The sequence below is a fragment of the Leuresthes tenuis genome, unplaced genomic scaffold (assembly GCF_036924035.1).
Source record: "Leuresthes tenuis unplaced genomic scaffold, fLeuTen1.0.hap1 SCAF_21, whole genome shotgun sequence".
Lineage (NCBI taxonomy): Eukaryota > Metazoa > Chordata > Actinopteri > Atheriniformes > Atherinopsidae > Leuresthes > Leuresthes tenuis.
This window is the reverse complement of record NW_027325375.1, coordinates 32,746,854-32,766,552: the sequence shown is the minus strand read 5'-3', so window position 1 is coordinate 32,766,552 and position 19,699 is coordinate 32,746,854. Positions and strand designations below refer to the sequence as shown.

Sequence of the window (19,699 nt, the reverse complement as noted above, 5' to 3'; positions counted from 1 at the left end):
GTTTCAGAGCTTTCCTCTGCTGCAGCTGCCTGTTTCACAGCTTTTCTCTGCTGCAGCTGCCTGTTTCACAGCTTTCCTCTGCTGCAGCTGCCTGTTTCAGAGCTTTCCTCTGCTGCAGCTGCCTGTTTCAGAGCTTTCCTGTGCTGCAGCTGCCTGTTTCACAGCTTTCCTCTGCTGCAGCTGCCTGTTTCAGAGCTTTCCTCTGCTGCAGCTGCCTGTTTCAGAGCTTTTCTGTGCTGCAGCTGCCTGTTTTGAGCTTTTCTCTGCTGCAGCTGCCTGTTTCAGAGCTTTCCTCTGCTGCAGCTGCCTGTTTCACAGCTTTTCTGTGCTGCAGCTGCCTGTTTTGAGCTTTTCTCTGCTGCAGCTGCCTGTTTCACAGCTTTCCTGTGCTGCAGCTGCCTGTTTCACAGCTTTCCTCTGCTGCAGCTGCCTGTTTCACAGCTTTCCTCTGCTGCAGCTGCCTGTTTCACAGCTTTCCTCTGCTGCAGCTGCCTGTTTCACAGCTTTCCTCTGCTGCAGCTGCCTGTTTCACAGCTTTCCTCTGCTGCAGCTGCCTGTTTCACAGCTTTCCTCTGCTGCAGCTGCCTGTTTCAGAGCTTTCCTCTGCTGCAGCTGCCTGTTTCACAGCTTTCCTGTGCTGCAGCTGCCTGTTTCAGAGCTTTCCTGTGCTGCAGCTGCCTGTTTTGAGCTTTTCTGCGCTGCAGCTGCCTGTTTCACAGCTTTCCTGTGCTGCAGCTGCCTGTTTCAGAGCTTTCCTCTGCTGCAGCTGCCTGTTTCACAGCTTTCCTGTGCTGCAGCTGCCTGTTTCAGAGCTTTCCTCTGCTGCAGCTGCCTGTTTCAGAGCTTTCCTCTGCTGCAGCTGCCTGTTTCACAGCTTTCCTCTGCTGCAGCTGCCTGTTTCACAGCTTTCCTCTGCTGCAGCTGCCTGTTTCACAGCTTTTCTCTGCTGCAGCTGCCTGTTTCACAGCTTTCCTGTGCTGCAGCTGCCTGTTTCACAGCTTTCCTCTGCTGCAGCTGCCTGTTTCAGAGCTTTCCTCTGCTGCAGCTGCCTGTTTCAGAGCTTTTCTGTGCTGCAGCTGCCTGTTTTGAGCTTTTCTCTGCTGCAGCTGCCTGTTTCAGAGCTTTCCTCTGCTGCAGCTGCCTGTTTCAGAGCTTTCCTGTGCTGCAGCTGCCTGTTTTGAGCTTTTCTGCGCTGCAGCTGCCTGTTTCACAGCTTTCCTGTGCTGCAGCTGCCTGTTTCAGAGCTTTCCTCTGCTGCAGCTGCCTGTTTCACAGCTTTCCTGTGCTGCAGCTGCCTGTTTCAGAGCTTTCCTCTGCTGCAGCTGCCTGTTTCACAGCTTTCCTGTGCTGCAGCTGCCTGTTTCACAGCTTTCCTCTGCTGCAGCTGCCTGTTTCAGAGCTTTCCTGTGCTGCAGCTGCCTGTTTTGAGCTTTTCTGCGCTGCAGCTGCCTGTTTCACAGCTTTCCTGTGCTGCAGCTGCCTGTTTCAGAGCTTTCCTCTGCTGCAGCTGCCTGTTTCACAGCTTTCCTGTGCTGCAGCTGCCTGTTTCAGAGCTTTCCTCTGCTGCAGCTGCCTGTTTCACAGCTTTCCTGTGCTGCAGCTGCCTGTTTCACAGCTTTTCTCTGCTGCAGCTGCCTGTTTCAGAGCTTTCCTCTGCTGCAGCTGCCTGTTTCACAGCTTTCCTGTGCTGCAGCTGCCTGTTTCAGAGCTTTCCTCTGCTGTAGCTGCCTGTTCCACAGCTTTCCTCTGCTGCAGCTGCCTGTTTCACAGCTTTCCTCTGCTGCAGCTGCCTGTTTCACAGCTTTCCTGTGCTGCAGCTGCCTGTTTCACAGCTTTCCTGTGCTGTAGCTGCCTGTTCCACAGCTTTCCTGTGCTGCAGCTGCCTGTTTCACAGCTTTTCTCTGCTGCAGCTGCCTGTTTCAGAGCTTTCCTCTGCTGCAGCTGCCTGTTTCACAGCTTTCCTGTGCTGCAGCTGCCTGTTTCACAGCTTTCCTGTGCTGCAGCTGCCTGTTTCACAGCTTTCCTCTGCTGCAGCTGCCTGTTTCACAGCTTTCCTCTGCTGCAGCTGCCTGTTTCACAGCTTTCCTCTGCTACAGCTGCCTGTTTCACAGCTTTCCTCTGCTGCAGCTGCCTGTTTCACAGCTTTCCTGTGCTGCAGCTGCCTGTTTCAGAGCTTTCCTCTGCTGCAGCTGCCTGTTTCAGAGCTTTCCTGTGCTGCAGCTGCCTGTTTTGAGCTTTTCTGCGCTGCAGCTGCCTGTTTCAGAGCTTTCCTCTGCTGCAGCTGCCTGTTTCACAGCTTTCCTGTGCTGCAGCTGCCTGTTTCAGAGCTTTCCTCTGCTGCAGCTGCCTGTTTCACAGCTTTCCTGTGCTGCAGCTGCCTGTTTCAGAGCTTTCCTCTGCTGCAGCTGCCTGTTCTGAGCTTTTCACCACAGACAGACAGACAGACATGCTGCACATTACATGAATAGGCTGCTTCGACCTGAACGTCCTCTGCACAGGCTGCAGCAGCTCCACGGTGCGAGGACCCTTTAAAGGACACAGGAAACTGTTTCATCAGCCTGGAAATGTTCCTGCTGAAGGACATGAACGCGTGGCTTTGCTGGTTTGGATGTTTGATCCAGTCCCTGCTTCCCAGCAGCTCAGAGAAGCTCAAACACAAAGAGGGAATCTGTTTTAACTGTCTGTTGAGCTTTACAGACGGTCTCATTGTCAGACTGAACAGGGACTCTGCAGCTTATCACAGACATGCTAATGAGACCCATCTGAGCTTTTTTAAGCTCTGTCCATTAAAATGATGTAGTATAACAACGAGTAAATGAACCATTTCAGCTGGAGTTTCACTGACAGAATGACTGCTGTAGCAGATGGGGGGGGGGGGGGTTGGTTTTCCCACTTGCGTTCAGCTACCTGATTATTAAAAGCTGATGAGTCGGCTGAAAACTTTCTCCTGAAGTCTCAGTACAAACTGAAACTTATATATAAGGTATATATTTATACAGGTTTCATTCATTTCCATGTTTATCTGGATCAACTCATCCAGAGAAAAGATGCTTTAAGACAATGAGTCGGTGCCTCAGCAGAACACTGACCTGCTTTCATGCTCCAGGACCTTTTCACTCAGCCTCAGCCGTCCTTCACCCATCTGCTACAGATCTTGGACCTGATCATAGTGTTAGCTTCTGTTTCTTCTGAAACGTTTAGCTTCGTTAACTTTCTCTTTGAATCACAGGAAAGTGACAGGAAAGCTCTGAAAGTTATCTGATATGCTTAAGAAGGAGTCTGTCCACCTCAGAGGTGCATCAACTCTGGCTATCATCATCTAAATCTGAAACACTGAGTAGTTAGGTGCAAAAGTTGGCTTCTGACTACTGTTTAACGCCTTGAACGGGTCAGAGAATCACAACAAGCCCCATAATGACTGAAACAGGTTGAAAGTCCCATATAACATCTTCTTTCTGATCTCTACCACTATGGTAGACATTATACCCCCAAATGAAAGTGTCTTCAAGTAAAGTGATGACAAAGTGAATTCATTTACACTCCGCCTTCTTACTGACTGTTTTTACTGATTTTCTGTTGTTTTTATGTGGATTCAATGAAAGAAAAACATGAAAAAGATCATAAGTCGGAGCAGCTTTGTTCATAGATGTTTTCATGAACTCAGGAAAGGATAAAAAAGGCAAAAAATAGAAGAAAATCCTGTGGAAACGTGTTCAGAATCCAGTGTGATGTCATCAGTGATGTCACCACATGGAAAGTAGATTAAATGCACTACCTTCATGAACTTTGGGTCACACTTTTATCTTTGACCGTTTTTAAGCTGCAGCCTGTTGAAATCTGGTCCAAATGTAAAGTTTTCTTTGAATAAAATCACTTAATGCGTTAAAATCGTGAACAGCAGCAGGATTATTGGCACCAGCAGGTACAGAAGTCAGCAGCGATATTACATGAGAGCACAGAGCAGGGCCCAGACTGCATTAATCTGCCCGTCTGCATGTCAGCAACAAACAGGAAGCAAACAGGGGAAGGTCCTCAGAACCCTGGGAACATGCAGGAGTGTGAACATGTCTTACCGTCATAGTTGACGATGATGATGGCCAACATGTAATCTTTGCCCATCATGGCTCCACCCTCCAAGCCCAGTTTTCCAGTCAGCTGATCTGCAGTCAGAGGCCCAGAGGACGGACGTTACAGCCTCCTCTCCCTGTCTGCGTCTCTGAGTCTCTTTTCCCTCCTTCTGTCCCTTTCTCAGTCCGAACATCAGCCTTCTTCTTCTTTATTTTAGTCTGCCGCTTGCGTTTTCCCTGCCTCCTCTCTGCCTCTCTCCTCTCCCTCTGATGAAGGATGCTGCTCTCCTCCCCCTCTCTTCCCTCCTCCTGATGATGTCAATACTCCCCTCTCTCTCTCTGGCTCCCTGCCTCGCTCGCCCTCCACTGTAAAAAAACACAACAATACACTAAAGAAAATGAAAGCCTCCAAATTCTGTAAAACTCCTTCTTCCTGTTCCTGGGAGCATATATCAGGGCGTCTGAAGTGTAAAACTCCTTCTTCCTGCTCCTGGGAGCATATATCAGGGCGTCTGAAGTGTAAAACTCCTTCTTCCTGCTCCTGGGAGCAGATATCAGGGCGTCTGAAGTGTAAAACTCCTTCTTCCTGCTCCTGGGAGCATATATCAGGGCGTCTGAAGTGTAAAACTCCTTCTTCCTGCTCCTGGGAGCATATATCAGGGCGTCTGAAGTGTAAAACTCCTTCTTCCTGTTCCTGGGAGCAGATATCAGGGCGTCTGAAGTGTAAAACTCCTTCTTCCTGTTCCTGGGAGCATATATCAGGGCATCTGAAGTGTAAAACTCCTTCTTCCTGCTCCTGGGAGCATATATCAGGGCGTCTGAAGTGTAAAACTCCTTCTTCCTGTTCCTGGGAGCATATATCAGGGCGTCTGAAGTGTAAAACTCCTTCTTCCTGTTCCTGGGAGCATATATCAGGGCGTCTGAAGTGTAAAACTCCTTCTTCCTGCTCCTGGGAGCATATATCAGGGCGTCTGAAGTGTAAAACTCCTTCTTCCTGCTCCTGGGAGCATATATCAGGGCGTCTGAAGTGTAAAACTCCTTCTTCCTGCTCCTGGGAGCATATATCAGGGCGTCTGAAGTGTAAAACTCCTTCTTCCTGCTCCTGGGAGCATATATCAGGGCGTCTGAAGTGTAAAACTCCTTCTTTCTGTTCCTGGGAGCATATATCAGGGCGTCTGAAGTGTAAAACTCCTTCTTCCTGCTCCTGGGAGCATATATCAGGGCGTCTGAAGTGTAAAACTCCTTCTTCCTGTTCCTGGGAGCATATATCAGGGCGTCTGAAGTGTAAAACTCCTTCTTCCTGTTCCTGGGAGCAGATATCAGGGCATCTGAGGTGTAAAACTCCTTCTTCCTGTTCCTGGGAGCATATATCAGGGCGTCTGAAGTGTAAAACTCCTTCTTCCTGCTCCTGGGAGCATATATCAGGGCGTCTGAAGTGTAAAACTCCTTCTTCCTGCTCCTGGGAGCATATATCAGGGCGTCTGAAGTGTAAAACTCCTTCTTCCTGTTCCTGGGAGCATATATCAGGGCGTCTGAAGTGTAAAACTCCTTCTTCCTGTTCCTGGGAGCAGATATCAGGGCATCTGAGGTGTAAAACTCCTTCTTCCTGTTCCTGGGAGCATATATCAGGGCGTCTGAAGTGTAAAACTCCTTCTTCCTGCTCCTGGGAGCATATATCAGGGCGTCTGAAGTGTAAAACTCCTTCTTCCTGTTCCTGGGAGCATATATCAGGGCGTCTGAAGTGTAAAACTCCTTCTTCCTGCTCCTGGGAGCATATATCAGGGCATCTGAGGTGTAAAACTCCTTCTTCCTGTTCCTGGGAGCATATATCAGGGCGTCTGAAGTGTAAAACTCCTTCTTCCTGCTCCTGGGAGCATATATCAGGGCGTCTGAGGTGTAAAACTCCTTCTTCCTGTTCCTGGGAGCAGATATCAGGGCATCTGAGGTGTAAAACTCCTTCTTCCTGCTCCTGGGAGCATATATCAGGGCGTCTGAAGTGTAAAACTCCTTCTTCCTGTTCCTGGGAGCATATATCAGGGCGTCTGAAGTGTAAAACTCCTTCTTCCTGCTCCTGGGAGCATATATCAGGGCGTCTGAAGTGTAAAACTCCTTCTTCCTGTTCCTGGGAGCAGATATCAGGGCGTCTGAAGTGTAAAACTCCTTCTTCCTGCTCCTGGGAGCATATATCAGGGCGTCTGAAGTGTAAAACTCCTTCTTCCTGTTCCTGGGAGCAGATATCAGGGCGTCTGAAGTGTAAAACTCCTTCTTCCTGTTCCTGGGAGCATATATCAGGGCATCTGAAGTGTAAAACTCCTTCTTCCTGTTCCTAGGAGCATATATCAGGGCGTCTGAAGTGTAAAACTCCTTCTTCCTGCTCCTGGGAGCATATATCAGGGCGTCTGAAGTGTAAAACTCCTTCTTCCTGTTCCTGGGAGCATATATCAGGGCGTCTGAAGTGTAAAACTCCTTCTTCCTGTTCCTGGGAGCATATATCAGGGCGTCTGAAGTGTAAAACTCCTTCTTCCTGCTCCTAGGAGCATATATCAGGGCGTCTGAAGTGTAAAACTCCTTCTTCCTGCTCCTAGGAGCATATATCAGGGCGTCTGAAGTGTAAAACTCCTTCTTCCTGCTCCTGGGAGCAGATATCAGGGCGTCTGAAGTGTAAAACTCCTTCTTCCTGCTCCTGGGAGCAGATATCAGGGCGTCTGAAGTGTAAAACTCCTTCTTCCTGTTCCTGGGAGCATATATCAGGGCGTCTGAAGTGTAAAACTCCTTCTTCCTGCTCCTGGGAGCATATATCAGGGCGTCTGAAGTGTAAAACTCCTTCTTCCTGTTCCTGGGAGCAGATATCAGGGCGTCTGAAGTGTAAAACTCCTTCTTCCTGCTCCTAGGAGCATATATCAGGGCGTCTGAAGTGTAAAACTCCTTCTTCCTGCTCCTGGGAGCATATATCAGGGCGTCTGAAGTGTAAAACTCCTTCTTCCTGTTCCTGGGAGCATATATCAGGGCGTCTGAAGTGTAAAACTCCTTCTTCCTGTTCCTGGGAGCATATATCAGGGCGTCTGAAGTGTAAAACTCCTTCTTCCTGCTCCTAGGAGCATATATCAGGGCGTCTGAAGTGTAAAACTCCTTCTTCCTGCTCCTGGGAGCAGATATCAGGGCGTCTGAAGTGTAAAACTCCTTCTTCCTGTTCCTGGGAGCATATATCAGGGCGTCTGAAGTGTAAAACTCCTTCTTCCTGTTCCTGGGAGCATATATCAGGGCGTCTGAAGTGTAAAACTCCTTCTTCCTGCTCCTGGGAGCATATATCAGGGCGTCTGAAGTGTAAAACTCCTTCTTCCTGTTCCTGGGAGCAGATATCAGGGCGTCTGAAGTGTAAAACTCCTTCTTCCTGCTCCTGGGAGCATATATCAGGGCGTCTGAAGTGTAAAACTCCTTCTTCCTGCTCCTGGGAGCATATATCAGGGCGTCTGAAGTGTAAAACTCCTTCTTCCTGCTCCTGGGAGCATATATCAGGACGTCTGAAGTGTAAAACTCCTTCTTCCTGCTCCTGGGAGCATATATCAGGGCGTCTGAAGTGTAAAACTCCTTCTTCCTGCTCCTGGGAGCATATATCAGGGCGTCTGAAGTGTAAAACTCCTTCTTCCTGTTCCTGGGAGCATATATCAGGGCGTCTGAAGTGTAAAACTCCTTCCTGTTCCTGGGAGCATATATCAGGGCGTCTGAAGTGTAAAACTCCTTCTTCCTGCTCCTGGGAGCAGATATCAGGGCGTCTGAAGTGTAAAACTCCTTCTTCCTGTTCCTGGGAGCATATATCAGGGCGTCTGAAGGGTAAAACTCCTTCTTCCTGCTCCTGGGAGCAGATATCAGGGCGTCTGAAGTGTAAAACTCCTTCTTCCTGCTCCTGGGAGCATATATCAGGGCGTCTGAAGTGTAAAACTCCTTCTTCCTGTTCCTGGGAGCATATATCAGGGCGTCTGAAGTGTAAAACTCCTTCTTCCTGCTCCTGGGAGCATATATCAGGGCGTCTGAAGTGTAAAACTCCTTCTTCCTGTTCCTGGGAGCATATATCAGGGCGTCTGAAGTGTAAAACTCCTTCTTCCTGCTCCTGGGAGCATATATCAGGGCGTCTGAGGTGTAAAACTCCTTCTTCCTGTTCCTGGGAGCATATATCAGGGCGTCTGAAGTGTAAAACTCCTTCTTCCTGCTCCTGGGAGCATATATCAGGGCGTCTGAAGTGTAAAACTCCTTCTTCCTGTTCCTGGGAGCATATATCAGGGCGTCTGAAGTGTAAAACTCCTTCTTCCTGCTCCTGGGAGCATATATCAGGGCGTCTGAAGTGTAAAACTCCTTCTTCCTGTTCCTGGGAGCATATATCAGGGCGTCTGAAGTGTAAAACTCCTTCTTCCTGTTCCTGGGAGCATATATCAGGGCGTCTGAAGTGTAAAACTCCTTCTTCCTGCTCCTGGGAGCATATATCAGGGCGTCTGAAGTGTAAAACTCCTTCTTCCTGTTCCTGGGAGCATATATCAGGGCGTCTGAAGTGTAAAACTCCTTCTTCCTGCTCCTGGGAGCATATATCAGGGCGTCTGAAGTGTAAAACTCCTTCTTCCTGTTCCTGGGAGCATATATCAGGGCGTCTGAAGTGTAAAACTCCTTCTTCCTGTTCCTGGGAGCATATATCAGGGCGTCTGAAGTGTAAAACTCCTTCTTCCTGCTCCTGGGAGCATATATCAGGGCGTCTGAAGTGTAAAACTCCTTCTTCCTGCTCCTGGGAGCATATATCAGGGCGTCTGAAGTGTAAAACTCCTTCTTCCTGTTCCTGGGAGCATATATCAGGGCGTCTGAAGTGTAAAACTCCTTCTTCCTGCTCCTGGGAGCATATATCAGGGCGTCTGAAGTGTAAAACTCCTTCTTCCTGCTCCTGGGAGCATATATCAGGGCGTCTGAAGTCACCAGCAGGTATAAAACTCAACCCTGGGATTTATTTAGTTCCCTTTGTTTGAAAGTTTTTCCTTTAAGGAGCCGTTCTGATTTTCAATTTCTAAAGTACGTCACTCCTTAAGTTGGCTCCGCCTCCTCCGCTAAGCCCCGCCCACTCACCTCCACCCTGCTGGCCGGATGAAGCCAGCTTCTGGTGGAAATGTTCTGCTGTCAGCTGCACTGAGGAGCATGCATCTTCCATCCAGCAGCAGCCTCAGAGGATATAAGAGCCCAGTGGATAAACTATATCTGAGGCTAATGTTCCAGCAGAGTTAGCTAAAGACTGTGAATGTGCAGCAGCCACTTTTCATCCCACTGTTTTAACAACTTGGTCCAGTTCAACGCTGGACTGAAGGAACTGAGCCACAAAGAGGATCAGTTCCAACTCTCAGAGCCTGAACTTCAGAGCAGGGAAATGGAAGCATCTGAGAAATAACTCCTCATGGTTTATTTACTGATTTATTTCTTCCTTTAGCAGCAGCTAACGCTAACAGCTTAGCTAATGAAATAACTCCTCATGGTTTATTTACTGATTTATTTCTTCCTTTAGCAGCAGCTAACGCTAACAGCTTAGCTAATGAAATAACTCCTCATGGTTTATTTACTGATTTATTTCTTCCTTTAGCAGCAGCTAACGCTAACAGCTTAGCTAATGCAGAAATAACTCCTCATGGTTTATTTACTGATTTATTTCCTCCTTTAGCAGCAGCTAACGCTAACAGCTTAGCTAATGAAATAACTCCTCATGGTTTATTTACTGATTTATTTCTTCCTTTAGCAGCAGCTAACGCTAACAGCTTAGCTAATGAAATAACTCCTCATGGTTTATTTACTGATTTATTTCTTCCTTTAGCAGCAGCTAACGCTAACAGCTTAGCTAATGAAATAACTCCTCATGGTTTATTTATTGATTTATTTCTTCCTTTAGCAGCAGCTAACGCTAACAGCTTAGCTAATGAAATAACTCCTCATGGTTTATTTACTGATTTATTTCTTCCTTTAGCAGCAGCTAACGCTAACAGCTTAGCTAACGAAGATGACATACACCAACTTCTAAGGAGTTACTGCTGCTCCTTTCTGAAAGATGAACATTATTGTTCCCACATTACTTTGTTAGCTGAAGCTAACGCTAACAGCTTAGCTAACGAAGATGACATACACCAACTTCTAAGGAGTTACTGCTGCTCCTTCCTGAAAGATGAACATTATTGTTCCCACATTACTTTGTTAGCTGAAGCTAACGCTAACAGCTTAGCTAATGAAGATGACGTACACCAACTTCTAAGGAGTTACTGCTGTTCCTTTCTGAAAGATGAACATTATTGTTCCCACATTACTTTGTTAGCTGAAGCTAACGCTAACAGCTTAGCTAATGAAATAACTCCTCATGGTTTATTTATTGATTTATTTCTTCCTTTAGCTGAAGCTAACGCTAACAGCTTAGCTAATGAAATAACTCCTCATGGTTTATTTATTGATTTATTTCTTCCTTTAGCAGCAGCTAACGCTAACAGCTTAGCTAATGAAGATGACGTACACCAACTTCTAAGGAGTTACTGCTGCTCCTTTCTGAAAGATGAACATTATTGTTCCCACATTACTTTGTTAGCTGAAGCTTTCTAGCTGAACGGTTCCGTTCTGTAACTCAGACAACCTGCAGCTGTGTTTAAGGTGTGTTTCCAACACAACACCGGTCCTCTCCTCCCTCTCGCTGTGTTAACGTTACATTATCGGCATGTTTCTGATAAAGATGGAGGTCTCCAGGTACAACTGTTTAATTAGGTTAATATATCCAAAAGGTTTAAACGCAGTAACTAACTCACAGCTAACAGCTAACTTACAGCTAATTGCTAACTTACAGCTAACAGCTAACTTACAGCTAACTGCTAACTTACAGCTAACTTACAGCTAATTGCTAACTAACAGCTAACTTACAGCTAATTGCTAACTAACAGCTAACTTGCAGCTGACTGCTAACTGTTTCCCTCTGGGATCAATACAGTAACTATCTGTATCTATATGTAGATATATCCAAAATGTTTAGAGCTGGAGTGTTTCTGACTGGAGGAACAGCTTCATTCTGTCTGCGTTAGCAGCTGCTGACCTCACAGAAAGGGTGGAGCTGAGCTCCTGCTGAGTCTCCACCCTGAAAACAGACTGTTTCTAAGAGGCGTTAAAACTGAGACAGAGGGCCGCTGTGCTTAAACCAACAGATATTTTAACTAAAGTCTGTCTCATTCATCTCAATAAGACCTCAGAAATGTGTCAAGTCAAAAGTCTTTGTAAAACAACAGTGAACCAAAGTGCTGAACAACAACATGAAGCAAGAAAAATGAAAAGGTCGGTCAGTTTTAAAAGCCAATGAGTGAAAGTAAGATTTCAAATGTGTTTTAAAAGCATCAGTTTTTGCTGTGCAGCGGCAGATTGTTCCATAATCCGGAGGCTGCGGTTGCAAAGGTTTTTAGCCTGAAGGACTCACCGAGGTGGGGCCGGGTAAAGCTTTAAAAACAAACAGTAAAACCTTAAAATCACTTCTTAAACTACAGGTAGCCAGTGTAAAAAGAGCTCAAACAGGCCTTCTGTGATTTATTTTCTGTGAACCAGTTAAAACCAGGTGTAGAGACGCTCCAGCAGCTCCACACAGGAAATAAAGGCGGGGATCAGGGTCCTAATTACACAAATTTCATCATTCAAGGGACTTATCTGATGACGTCACACCAGTGTGACACAGTGGCCACCTGTCCGGAAACTTACTGAGAGAGAGGGGCAGGAAGTGGAAACAGCAATTCTGCCAAAATAAAAGCCTGCTTCCAGGCGGGTCAACAGTTCATTAGTTAGAAGTGTTTTTGTTGTCTTTCACTCGCATGTTAGATTTATTCGTGTCGTGATGGATTCACTTTGGAAGATATGAGTGGTCCAACCTTTCTGGTTCTGAAGAACTTAAAGAGCTTCATTTTAAACTGGTTCCTCCGACACTGAGAACAAAGCTGCAGAAACCACAGTTTCAGCTGAAGGGAAAATAAATTAGACCTCCGAATAAAAAGTATTAAGAACTGGACTGTTTGATCCAGTTTCCTCCACATTACAGAAGATGCGGGCTGGTTCTGGACTTAAAGCAAACACTCTGACCAGTTCACTGATGCCTCAATGAGAAAAGAATACAACACAAAGCACCGAATGTCCACATCATTGTATTTTATTCTACTTTATGTTGTTCGTTTAATCCAGAACAGAAAAATAAAAACACTCTCATTTTAAAAGTCAAAGAGGAACTAAACTAACGGTGAATATATTCTATATTCAGCCATATGTCGGGACCAGCTGCTTTTATATTAAAACTCTGACCGGATGTGTCGTTGGTGACTGGTTTTACTTGAAGCTGTTGTTGTGGCTCATTATAACTAAACCTCTCATGTTTACGGCTGAACTCATTTAGTCTCTTATTATAATTATACGACAAGTTGAGTTGAAGTTGATCTGGAAGCTTAAATGTTGTGTTAGCTCCTCCGGTTAGCCTAGCTTAGCCGTTAGCTTAGCTCCACCCTGACAGAGTCCAACATGGAGGACATGTACGTCAAACCCGGTGAGTTTACTTCGCTCAGCGACTTCTTACAGGGACGAACAGCCGCGACAGAATAATCTGAGGATGTTCATTAACTGTTATTAGGCGTAAAGTCAGCTGCTGAGCGACTTTGGTGACCGAATAACGCCATAAAAAGTCTGCTAAATGAAAGCTCGTGAAGCCTGCGGACTATAATCATGTATATCTGTAACTTCTGTGAGTATTATGGGATTTGTTTTAATTCGGCATATGAGTAATGTACCCAGCATCCAGTGTCAGCCGATATATGAGTTTAAATAGTTGTTTTAGGGGAAACTTCAACTTTTCCACCGGTGTCACGTGACGCTGGTTAATTAGCTGACCTACTACGTCACCTTTGTTTACATTCCTGTCTGCTGTTCAGCTTTTTCTTTTACACCAATATCTGCGGTCAGTGTATAACCTTTCACCTTCTGGTTATTGATTAGTCCGATGTCAGGTTTCCTTTGCTCTCCAGGAAATAGTCCAAACCCAGCAGATAATCCGGGTTTGGTTCTGTGGTCATTTATCTTTGAACATGATCAGCTATTTAACGGACTTTGATCAGGATAAACTGGTGATGACTGGTTCTGAAAAAGAGATCTGATCAGCTAATGGAGCGTTTTGTGGATATTTTACTTCCTCTAACGTGTATAAAATAGCCCATAAATGTGATAGATTTAATCAAACCTGACATATTCTGCCCTTTTTTGAATAATTTGACGCTATTTTCTGAGCTTTAAAGGCTCCTCCCACAAACCTCACCTGTTTACTCATCATGTAAAATTGTTCTAATTAGATTTTCTTTTTCTCAGCTGTTGAATTTTCGACCTGGTTTAGTTTGTTCTCTAAAAGCTGATCGATGTTTCTCCCAAACTGTGTCTGAATAAACTGTGTGTTGCTAAGGTAACAAAGAGCGGGGCTGGAATGACCCTCCTCAGTTCTCATACGGCCTTCAGATGGCCCGCGGACCACAGAAGAACCTCCTCAACAAGAGGGCAGCCCCCCCGACGGACTCCGGTACAGAGACACCAGGTGCAGGCGCCCCGCCCTCAGCCCCCTCCTCCTCCAACCCTCTGCATCCACCCCCATGTGGTATAGCCCCGCCCCCTCTTCTTCCAGGTAAAAAGCTAAAGGATTTCGGTGGAAACGAGAGCCAGCTGTCATGACAACAAGCCTGAGTTGGTGTTTTATTAACTTCCTTTAAGCTCGATGTCCACCTGCTGGAGTGGCCCCGCCTCCTCTTCAGGTGAGAGAAGCAGACGGCAGCCAATCAGAGCCAGATGTGGAGGCTGTGATGTCAGTGCTGAACCGAGCTCTCCACGCATGCAGGAAGTCTGCAAAAGTGAGTTTTACCTCGTAAAAAAGCCACTAAAAAGTCCCACATGACCATCGGATCTGAATTATCCCTGAATTCAGGTGTCTTCATGTTCAAAATGTTCCAGTAAACTGATGAAAGAATAAAAAGCTGCGTCAGTTTTAAATGGACAGAAGAATTTTGTTGCTAATTGTGTCCTGCAGTCCTGCAGCTGACCACCGGGTGGCTGCAGCTGACCACCGGGTGGCTGCAGCTGACCACCGGGTGGCTGCAGCTGACCACCGGGTGGCTGCAGTACTGCAGCTGACCACCGGGTGTCTGCAGCTGACCACCGGGTGGCTGCAGTACTGCAGCTGACCACCGGGTGGCTGCAGATGACCACCGGGTGGCTGCAGATGACCACCGGGTGGCTGCAGTACTGCAGCTGACCACCGGGTGGCTGCAGTACTGCAGCTGACCACCGGGTGGCTGTAGTCCTGCAGCTGACCACCGGGTGGCTGCAGTACTGCAGCTGACCACCGGGTGGCTGTAGTCCTGCAGCTGACCACCGGGTGTCTGCAGCTGACCACCGGGTGGCTGCAGCTGACCACTTTGCTCCTGTTCTGCAAACAGAACCTTTACCTGAACATCTTTCACTTCTGCAGACTCAGGTGTGTAATGATGTGGCCAAGAGGCTCCGCCTCCTGGAGGACAGCTGGAGGGCAGAAAGACTCAGCTTACCTGTCAGGAGACGCATGGACACGCTGTCCCAAGGTAACATGACAAATCACCTACCTACCTGTCTCCCTGCACACCTGTCTGATTACCTGTCTCCCTGCACACCTGTCTGATTACCTGTCTCCCTGCACACCCGTCTGATTACCTGTCTCCCTCCACACCTGTCTCCCTCCACACCTGTCTGATTACCTGTCTCCCTCCACACCTGTCTGATTACCTGTCTCCCTCCACACCTGTCTGATTACCTGTCTCCCTCCACACCTGTCTGATTACCTGTCTCCCTCCACACCTGTCTGATTACCTGTCTGATTACCTGTCTCCCTCCACACCTGTCTGATTACCTGTCTCCCTCCACACCTGTCTGATTACCTGTCTCCCTCCACACCTGTCTGATTACCTGTCTCCCTCCACACCTGTCTGATTACCTGTCTCCCTCCACACCTGTCTGAACACCCGTCTCCCTCCACACCCGTCTGAACACCCGTCTCCCTCCACACCTGTCTGAACACCCGTCTCCCTCCACACCTGTCTGAACACCCGTCTCCCTCCACACCTGTCTGATTACCTGTCTCCCTCCACACCCGTCTCCCTCCACACCTGTCTGAACACCTGTCTCCCTCCACACCTGTCTGAACACCTGTCTCCCTCCACACCCGTCTCCCTCCACACCTGTCTTAACACCTGTCTCCCTCCACACCTGTCTCCCTCCACACCTGTCTGAACACCTGTCTCCCTCCACACCTGTCTCCCTCCACACCTGTCTGATTACCTGTCTCCCTCCACACCTGTCTCCCTCCACACCTGTCTGAACACCTGTCTCCCTCCACACCTGTCTGATTACCTGTCTCCCTCCACACCTGTCTGAACACCTGTCTCCCTCCACACCTGTCTCCCTCCACACCTGTCTGAACACCCGTCTCCCTCCACACCTGTCTGAACACCCGTCTCCCTCCACACCTGTCTGATTACCTGTCTCCCTCCACACCTGTCTCCCTCCACACCTGTCTCCCTCCACACCTGTCTGAACACCTGTCTCCCTCCACACCTGTCTCCCTCCACACCTGTCTGAACACCCGTCTCCCTCCACACCCGTCTGAACACCCGTCTCCCTCCACACCTGTCTGAACACCCGTCTCCCTCCACACCTGTCTGAACACCCGTCTCCCTCCACACCTGTCTGATTACCTGTCTCCCTCCACACCTGTCTCCCTCCACACCTGTCTGAACACCCGTCTCCCTCCACACCTGTCTGAACACCCGTCTCCCTCCACACCTCTCTGAACACCTGTCTCCCTCCACACCTGTCTGAACACCCGTCTCCCTCCACACCTGTCTGATTACCTGTCTCCCTCCACACCCGTCTCCCTCCACACCTGTCTGATTACCTGTCTCCCTCCACACCTGTCTGATTACCTGTCTCCCTCCACACCTGTCTGATTACCTGTCTCCCTCCACACCTGTCTCCCTCCACACCTGTCTGAACACCTGTCTCCCTCCACACCTGTCTGAACACCTGTCTCCCTCCACACCTGTCTGAACACCCGTCTCCCTCCACACCTGTCTGAACACCCGTCTCCCTCCACACCTGTCTGAACACCCGTCTCCCTCCACACCTGTCTGATTACCTGTCTCCCTCCACACCTGTCTCCCTCCACACCTGTCTCCCTCCACACCTGTCTCCCTCCACACCTGTCTGAACACCTGTCTCCCTCCACACCTGTCTCCCTCCACACCTGTCTGAACACCCGTCTCCCTCCACACCCGTCTCCCTCCACACCTGTCTGAACACCTGTCTCCCTCCACACCTGTCTGAACACCTGTCTCCCTCCACACCTGTCTCCCTCCACACCTGTCTGAACACCCGTCTCCCTCCACACCCGTCTCCCTCCACACCTGTCTGAACACCCGTCTCCCTCCACACCTGTCTGATTACCTGTCTCCCTCCACACCTGTCTCCCTCCACACCTGTCTCCCTCCACACCTGTCTCCCTCCACACCTGTCTCCCTCCACACCTGTCTCCCTCCACACCCGTCTCCCTCCACACCTGTCTGATTACCTGTCTCCCTCCACACCTGTCTCCCTCCACACCTGTCTCCCTCCACACCTGTCTCCCTCCACACCTGTCTGAACACCCGTCTCCCTCCACACCTGTCTGATTACCTGTCTCCCTCCACACCCGTCTCCCTCCACACCTGTCTGAACACCCGTCTCCCTCCACACCTGTCTGATTACCTGTCTCCCTCCACACCCGTCTCCCTCCACACCTGTCTCCCTCCACACCCGTCTCCCTCCACACCTGTCTGATTACCTGTCTCCCTCCACACCTGTCTGATTACCTGTCTCCCTCCACACCTGTCTCCCTCCACACCTGTCTGATTACCCGTCTCCCTCCACACCTGTCTGATTACCTGTCTCCCTCCACACCCGTCTCCCTCCACACCTGTCTCCCTCCACACCTGTCTCCCTCCACACCCGTCTGATTACCTGTCTCCCTCCACACCTGTCTTTCTCCCAGAGCTGCAGTCCGGTCGCTGGGATTCAGCTGATGACATCCATCGCTCTCTGATGGTCGATCATGTGACCGAGGTCAGCCAGTGGATGGTTGGTGTTAAGAGACTCATTGCTGAGACCCGAAGTCTGAGTCTAGAGCTCCTTGAACCTCTTCAGAACCTTAAAGGGCCAGTCCAAGATTCTGTAGAACCAGTCCAGGACTCATCAGAACCAGTCCAGGACTCATCAGAACCAGTCCAGGACTCATCAGAACCAGTCCAGGACCCAGCAGAACCAGTCCAGGAGCCTGTGGAACCAGTCCAGGACCCAGCAGAACCAGTCCAGGACTCATCAGAACCAGTCCAGGACTCAGCAGAACCAGTCCAGGACCCAGCAGAACCAGTCCAGGACTCAGCAGAACCAGTCCAGGACCCAGCAGAACCAGTCCAGGAGCCTGTGGAACCAGTCCAGGACTCAGCAGAACCAGTCCAGGACTCATCAGAACCAGTCCAGGACTCAGCAGAACCAGTCCAGGACCCAGCAGAACCAGTCCAGGACTCAGCAGAACCAGTCCAGGACCCTGCAGGACCAGTCCAGGACCCATCAGAACCAGTCCAGGAGCCTGTGGAACCAGCGCTCGACCCAGCTTCCCAGCCCTGACTTTCCTCAGGTTCTTTCCTCTGTTGACAATCTCTTGACATAAAACCAGTGCCGAAGGTTTAACTGTTACAGATGGGGGGGTCAACAGTTTGCTCAAGGACACTTCAACAGGGAAGGTCCAACCGATACCCCTGTGTTCTGTTCACTTGGTTGTTTGAACTCTGAAGTCCAGACCTACCCGGGACTCTTTGGGTTTTATGCGCTCTGTAGGTTTAACTTACGGCAGTCTCCAGAGATTACTCTTTGGTTCTGAACCTTTGAACTTCAGACTCCAGATGTCAAAGACTTTAGACCCTTTGGACTCCAAAGATCTTATTGGATTAGAACAGAGGAAGCGGGACTCTAAAGAAGCTAACCTTTGACCCTGCGTTCGTTGGACTCAAGTCTTTGATTTTGAACAAAAGATTCCAGGCTCAGAACTCCAGAAACTGCACTTTGACATCTGGACTCTGGAGTTTGGGACTGTAAATCTGAACTCTTTGGACTACGGCTGACCCGTTAAACCGTTAAACTACGCACCTGAAACCTGGTTTCAGATGTCTGTCTGTAGCAGTAAATGTTCTGGTGAGTTCTGGTCCTGACTGGGATTGGATCCTGGACTGGTTTTAACCAACTGTGGGGAAATTATGGGAAATAAATCTGTTTTCTCCTTTATGTGTTTCGCTGTCTTTGATTCATCAGGGATCATTAAAGACTGAAAGCCCTGGTTTTGGATCCTGAATAAGTTTCTTTATTCACATTTATTCCAACACTGCGTTTAGGGATGAGTTCAGAATCTGTAGAACCACATCAGAACCCAGCAGGACCCGTTTAGAGCCCAGGTCGCTGCTGAGATCAGTAACAATGAGGCTGCAGCCAGCCTCTCAGGGCATTCATCAGAGCAGCAATAGAACTGTTTCATGCTGGCTGAAAAATCCTCGTTTGGTGCTCAGAACCGGAAGTTGTGTTGTTCTGAGTAAAGGATGGACATGTTGGTGTTCTGTAATCACTGATGTTGAAGCAATGAAGAGAGAATAATACTCAGTTATATTTGAATTATACTAACTGTGTTACTGCAGTGTTGACATGTGACCAGCAGGGGGCAGCGGAGGCCGGTTTCAAACAGCCAGCAGCATATGTCTGCATTATGAGGCTCTGGAAGCAGCTTCACACCTGATTTTAAAGCCGACAGATTGTGTAAAAACCCTTCTTCCTGTTCCTGGGAGCATATATTAGGGTGTCTGAAGTCACCATCACGTGTAAAACTCCCCAAAACACAGCCAGACGTTATGTTCTCCATCTCAGTAAGACCTCAGAAGATGATTAAAAGGCAGAATATGTCAGCTTTAAGGTCCACCTCACATCTTCTTGTTACTTTCTGCTTCCAGCTTCAATCCAAACATTTCCACCGCGCTCCCTCATATATGTGACTCTGACCCGTCAGAAGGTCCACCTGTTCGCTGTGACGCCGTCCAGCTTCACCACGAGCAGGAAGTCCGTCTCTCTGAAGACATCGCAGCTAAATTTAATCCTTTAATCGACCTCGTATTCAAAGGTTAAACTGCAACATTATTATAAACGTGGTTCAGATTCACACATAAAAACTGTCTAAAAGACAGAGCGTGTGTTTCCTTCGGCTGCAGTGCATTCTGGGATATTACGATCATCCGCTCACTGGAGGGGCGTGGCCTACAGGGCGGCCATCTTGGACCAGCACCACTGCTCCCACAGTGCTTCCACACGATAAAAGTCCTCAGACATCTCTGTGGTCCAGCTTTGTTTCTCCGACAGACGGAACAAAAAGAGCCAGAAAACCTTCATTTAAAGAGCTTATATAAAATATCCAGATTAGTGTTTCCATTTGACCCGAGCAGCATTCAAGCCTGAGCTTTTTGTCCCTCAGA

At 48.5% G+C, this 19,699-nt stretch overlaps 3 protein-coding genes across 3 annotated transcripts in view; 1 reads left to right on the top strand and 2 right to left on the bottom strand.

Annotated features, from left to right (window-relative positions):
- apbb3 (amyloid beta (A4) precursor protein-binding, family B, member 3) overlaps positions 1 to 4,395 on the bottom strand; it is a 23,295-nt gene extending 18,900 nt beyond the window's left edge. The window contains exon 1 of the mRNA XM_072375522.1: positions 4,074 to 4,395. Coding sequence (XP_072231623.1) covers positions 4,074 to 4,122 — 49 coding nt within the window. The 5' untranslated portion in view covers positions 4,123 to 4,395. The remainder of the gene's footprint in view (positions 1 to 4,073) is intronic.
- The window catches only part of ik (IK cytokine), a 244,856-nt gene that overhangs the window by 51,581 nt on the left and 173,576 nt on the right, over positions 1 to 19,699 (bottom strand). The window lies entirely within an intron of this gene.
- On the top strand, positions 12,400 to 18,470 carry sra1 (steroid receptor RNA activator 1). The gene is made up of 5 exons (XM_072375443.1): positions 12,400 to 12,633; positions 13,537 to 13,752; positions 13,839 to 13,975; positions 14,593 to 14,701; positions 17,182 to 18,470. The coding sequence occupies exons 1-5, from the start codon at positions 12,609 to 12,611 to the stop codon at positions 17,814 to 17,816; spliced, it is 1,122 nt and encodes a 373-aa protein (XP_072231544.1). The 5' UTR covers positions 12,400 to 12,608; the 3' UTR covers positions 17,817 to 18,470.

Coding starts and splice junctions, on each gene's coding strand:
- sra1 (XM_072375443.1), top strand. CDS start 12,609: ATGGAGGACATGTACGTCAAACCCG. Junction 13,753..13,838: donor CCCGCCCCCTCTTCTTCCAG/GTAAAAAGCTAA, acceptor ACTTCCTTTAAG/CTCGATGTCCACCTGCTGGA. Junction 13,976..14,592: donor CATGCAGGAAGTCTGCAAAA/GTGAGTTTTACC, acceptor TCACTTCTGCAG/ACTCAGGTGTGTAATGATGT.